Source organism: Cherax quadricarinatus, chromosome 64, assembly GCF_038502225.1.
Source record: "Cherax quadricarinatus isolate ZL_2023a chromosome 64, ASM3850222v1, whole genome shotgun sequence".
Classification (NCBI taxonomy): domain Eukaryota; kingdom Metazoa; phylum Arthropoda; class Malacostraca; order Decapoda; family Parastacidae; genus Cherax; species Cherax quadricarinatus.
The window spans coordinates 2,918,346-2,924,345 of NC_091355.1; the positions used below are offsets into that span (position 1 = coordinate 2,918,346).

Consider the following 6,000-nt stretch of genomic DNA (forward strand, 5'->3'; position numbering starts at 1 on the left):
CTTAGGAACTAATGAAAATTTTATAACCAATGAGCCACCATGCCAAAATATGAGAAACCTAAGTACCCTTTGAACTATAATTAGTCTACACAATCTCATTATGCTGAAACACTAGGAATGCAACTCATTTTTAAGTTGTTAACCTCTTGTATAGTGAAGGCAGAAGAAGATAAATTAATTTGAATATTATAGTCGGACTTGAGTCCTGGAAATGGGAAGTACAATGCCTGCACTTTAAAGGAGGGGTTTGGGATATTGGCAGTTTGGAGGGATATGTTGTGTATCTTTATACGTATATGCTTCTAAACTGTTGTATTCTGAGCACCTCTGCAAAAGCAGTGATAATGTGTGAGTGTGGTGAAAGTGTTGAATGATGATGAAAGTATTTTCTTTTTGGGGATTTTCTTTCTTTTTTGGGTCACCCTGCCTCGGTGGGAGACGACCAACTTGTTGAAAAAAAAAATTAAAACAATAAGTATACATGTTTTAGACCTGCATGAAACCTACCCCTTAAGATACTTGGGCAATTTAGAAAAGGAGGGTAGTATAGTCAAGTCTGGAGAGTACAAGCCCTTATTGTGAGTAAGAATATGAAATTCTGCAAGAGAATCAAGAAGTATGCACCAGTGTGTGTTTATGCTTCAGTAAATAGTGTGAAAAAATAAGATAAGGAAGAGATGATCAAGTTCTGGGATGCATGAGAAAACATGAAAAAAATACATTAACATAGCTGATATGAATGCCAGTTGTGAGTTGAAATGAAAGAATGAACTGAAAAGGAATAATTAATGATAATTCATTTAGCAATCAAAAACATAAGTACTTTTTAAACATAATTTTTAATTCCAATTCATCTTTCGTATATAATCTAAACATACAATAAAAAATATTCTATGAGTTATTCTGAACATTTCCATAATAATTAACTGGGGAAAAAAGTAAGGTTGAGTGTAGTATTTAACCCCTTGACTGTCGCAACCCCCAATCCTGAGGTGTCTCCTGGTGTCGCAAAATTTAAAAAAAAAAAAAATTATTTTTTCTTATGAAATGATAGAGAATCTCTTCCCGATTGTAATGACACCAAAAAAACGAAATTTGATGGAAAACTGACGGAATTATGCTCTCGCGAAGTTAGCGACCTCGGCGATATTTACAAATCGGCGATTTCGCCCACTTTGAGCCCTATTTTCGGCTAATTCCGTTGTGCCAGTCGACCAAACTCATAGCTATTTCTTTAGAACTCCATTTTTTCTATCGATTGAGTACAAGAAACTGCCCATTTACCGATTTCAACTACCCAATAATGTGGTCAGAAATTTGCAATTTGGCCAATTTCACGAAAATTAAAAAAATATGAATTTCAAAATAAGGTCCAGAATGAACAATGCAGACATTCCAGCTCTAAAATAACATTTTCTTTGTTCATCAGTCATGTCTCCAGGCTCCTCTGATATTACTCTTGCTTTCTATTTTGAATTTTTATTCAAACAAAAAATAGAAGACTTACTATTATGCAGACTACTGCAAAACTGTAATAATTGTATAAATAACATCAACCCATTCATGACTGCATATTAGAATTACTAGTTGGACATTTATTGGACAATGACATCATTTGTTTACTTTTGAACATTGACAAAAATCAAACATTTCCCCTACTTTGAGCTCCATTTCCAGGTTCTTTTTATAGTAAAATCAATCAAAATCATCTCTATTTCTATAATATGTTTTCCATTCTATCAAATGAGACCAAGAAAATGAGAATACAACCATAAATACTATACGAAAATAGACCACAAAGTCGCATATTTTAATTAAAAAAAAATGGTCGGAGTTTTTTTCTCATTATGCACTGCGTGCTCCAGGATTTTTTTTATATGGTGCACACTGACCACGCAGACCCATTCTCTCACATGTGGGCCTACCAGCTTTCTCCTGCTTGATTTGAAGCTGCTGGCCTGGTGGTTAACGCTCTCGCTTCACACGGTGAGGGCCTGGGTTCGATTCCCAGCCAGAGTAGAAACATTGGACGTGTTTCTTTCCACCTGTTGTCTATGTTCTCCATCAGTAAAATGGGTACCTGGGTGTTAGTCGACTGGTGTGGGTCGCATCCTGGGACACTGACCTAAGGAGGCCTGGTCACAGACCGGGCCGCGGGGGCGTTGACCCCCGGAACTCTCTCCAGATAAACTCCAGATACGTCAAACACTGTACCTCGTAAGACGTATATATACGGCCACAACGGTCAAAGGGTTAATACCAACCAAAACTTTAGATACCTTTAAAAGACGTCTTTTATAAGCAACTGGAAGATTAACTTCATAGTCAAATAACCAAACTTACCTGTGAAACATTGGAATTGGACCTCTTGTGTGCCTGGATAGTATTTACATGTACAATAAAATTTTCCGCTAACTCCTCAACAGCATCTTCAAACTCATTCTCCTCCTCATCTTCACTGTGGCTGTGTCCTGAAAGAAATGAATTGTAAAATGTGCAGTGAGAGTAATATATTGTGGTACATGACTAAAAATATTACTTTATATTATGTGAACAGCAAATACTGCACTACGATCTGGCATATGCAAAAGCATTCTTCACTAATGTACAAATTACACAAAACAAGGCATAAACATTTAGAGAGAACAATAATTTTTTCTAGTTTTCATAAAATGTAAATGTAATCTTGGTTAATAAGGGTTTAAGTAATCCATAACACTGAAAAAGTTAGTAACTCGTCACTTACTACAGGTCAGTGAATAACACTGCCAATCCTGCCTCACTTAAAATCATATTCTCAGCCTATAATATCATTACAAAATTATAACTAAACATACTAAATATTAAAAGTTTTTGAATATTGTAAGCAAGGCATCTACCATCAGCTTACAGTGCTAAAAATTAAGTATGATTAGCAGCCAAAATCCACTAAAAATAATAAATGAACACCACAGAAATAGTATGGGAAACCAATGCTATAGGCTAGAGAGGAAGAATAAGGTACACGTGAGAAGAGATGCTTGAAGGAACGAGTGATTTCTGTACAGAAAATGCTTTAATTACTCATCTGTATATGCCTGAATATAGCTATGTTCATGCTACCTCAGCTGCTTCTGTAGTTATCTATAGAACAGAGCACCTGGAATACAGTGGGAATTGAAGGCAGAAGGTAATGGTAAGAAAGTCAGAGTGGACACCAGTGATAAGTGTTACCCCAAGGATCAGTGCTTTGACTAGTTGCTCTTGATATTTTGAGTGACAAAACCTACCACAGGAAATTGAACCCCCATACATCACTACAGATGTGAAATAAATGAAGAAAAACACCAATAGAAGACCGAGACTCCAAGGAAGACTTGAATAACCTGCAAATATGGTAAAAGGGTGGCACTGCAGACATACAAGAAGATGCGAGAGTAAGCCTCACACAAAGCATATTGCCAGAATTACTGTACATATCACTCTGGTAACTTCAGCCTCATATGCAAATCTAGATACCCTAGGACACCCTAAGAACAAGTTTTAGAAAGCTGAACAAAAACTCATTTGGGAAATTATACACAACTTATGTTAAGCCAATACTGGAATATGTGGTGCCAGCATGCAGCCCACACCTGATTCAACATGTAAAGAAACTAGATTAGATCCAAAGGTTGATAAAATTGGTACCAAAACAGGAAACAGGATATGCAAGAGATCTAAGGAACTCAACCTACCATCCTTTGGGATAAAATATAGTGGATAGGGACAAGCTGTTTGAGATGACAGCTAAAGATGCAAATGAGTTGTAATGACTTCAGGAAGTACTATTTTTTAGTAACAGAGGAATGAGTAAATAGAACACATTAGATTTAGAGGTGGGAGGCTAATATATCACACAGTTTAAAAAGTAGGTATGATCTGGCCCTGAGGGCCAGGAATCAGTCAAGCTGGTCAATAAGAGTTACAAGGGAGGGACAGGATCTATAAATCAACCCTTGCAAGCACAACTAGAATACAAAGAGGTGATTACACCCAAATTATTAAAAATACTCAAGGAGCTGCTCATATGTATACTCAAATTCATAATTCTACAAGCAAGAATTATTAGTGATATTGAGTCACTATCTTCAGCCTAACCAACCTGGTGGTGGTCCCTGTAGTGAGAACGTCTCTGGAGGACCAAACACACTGACTTCTACAGTGGAACTTGTCGATAAAGGGCCTTGTACACCTATGAAGATATTAAATAAGTCTCCAAGTTCTGACCTGATGCAAAACACACACAATAAAGTGTAGATAACTTTGCTTTTATTATCTAGCTACTGTACTGCACATACAATCTCACTACACTTAAAGATTTTAATTCTGTTTTCTATCAAAGCCATTTACATTGTGTACATTTCTTGAGTCATTATCCTGTCCACTTAACTTGTTTCTCCTCTAACTCTCATTTATCATTTGCCGCCTGTGTTCTTAGGCAGATATATTAAAGTAGGCCGAACAATACCCTCCCCAATAGGCAATTCCAAAAATTAATTTATTTTGCAAAATATTCTTACAACACAACTGAGCAGCATTTCCACTGTCTGCCAACTACTGTAAAAGTAAATCATGATAAAGTGTAACAAGAACTTAATTTTTCACTATTTTAAGTAATGGAAAATTCTTTGTAAAACTTTCTAAAGCTGTAAATCAATGATAATTTCATGTATTTTCCTGAATAATGAGGAAAAAATGGTAGCATATCAGCCACTTCTCACCATGGTACAATAACCAAAAGGAAACAGGAAAAAAGAAAAAATCATATTTAAACCCACTTGCCATCCCCCATCACCGAATTGAAGTGACCTGAAAAAGAAGAAACACTTTCACCACTATTCAATCAAACCAGTCTTGCCAGAAGTCTGCTGACATCCATCAGTGCAGGCACTGTACGTCCCACCAGCTAGCCAGTTTTCCCTGAATTCCTTCTTAAGTGTTACCTTCCTTACACTCCAACAGCACAACAAATCATAAAAAGCTATTGCTCCCATCTAACATGCTAATAGAAGCCTGCTGGCTGTCCAAGCCCCTTGCACATAAAACCACCTTTACCTTATCCCTCCAACCTTTCCTAGGATGACCTCGACCCTTCTGTCCCCCCACCTTAGATTTATACACACTCTTAGTCATCCAATTATGCCTCATCCTCTCCAAATTTCCAAACCAACTCGGTAAATAAAACTGATTAACTGGTAAAACAGAATATGATAAATGGTTACATAATTACTCTTCAAATACTGTAGCTAAATAGCATTACAGAACTTGTTAGGCACAATACAAAATAGGAATGGTGTCAGGGCACAATAAAGGAATAGGAATGTTGTCAAGGTACAATAAAAAAATATAGGAGTGTCGTCAGGGTACAATGAACATCTGGAAATTTTGGTCAAAATCCAAAATTTGTGTGGCAATTCATTCATTTTAAATAAAACTGAAGTGTAACAAAAACACAGAATGCAATATACTTTTGTCTACAAAGTAGGTGAAGTGTACACATTAATAGAATCCTTTTACGCAGAACTGTCATTTTTCAAATTATTATAATTGTTATTACTCGTATATAAATAGACAAACAGTTTAAATTCACAATCTAGGCAGTATCACATCTGTAATAAAGTTGGTAGAATTACCGACAATATGTAAAGTAAAAGGACACAAGTGCCACTAATGGCTTGAAAAAGCTCCTGGAGAGCGAAACGTTGCCACAATAAAATGTCACATTAGTGGCACTTGTGTCCTTTTACAGTATCACATCTGATGGATAATGAAACTTAACATGGTAAATATATCCTCACATGGCCATAGACAGACAAGATACCATGCATAGTTTAGGGGTTAAAAACATGGGCTCCCGTTCGATTTTTTCCCCAAAATATTTCAATCCGTACTACCCAAAATTTTTTCCATAAGGAATATTGTGAAGTAGATTAGTCATTTTAGACCCCCAAAAATACAGAAAAACACTTACATAAAAAC

At 36.2% G+C, this 6,000-nt stretch overlaps 1 protein-coding gene across 6 annotated transcripts in view; it reads right to left on the bottom strand.

Annotated features, from left to right (window-relative positions):
- Osbp (oxysterol binding protein) overlaps nucleotides 1-6,000 on the bottom strand; it is a gene marked incomplete in the record, with an annotated part of 248,631 nt that overhangs the window by 71,396 nt on the left and 171,235 nt on the right. For all 6 annotated transcript variants that reach the window (XM_070098720.1, XM_070098719.1, XM_070098718.1 and 3 more), the window contains 1 exon segment: nucleotides 2,344-2,471. In XM_070098720.1, the coding sequence (XP_069954821.1) occupies nucleotides 2,344-2,471 (128 nt within the window).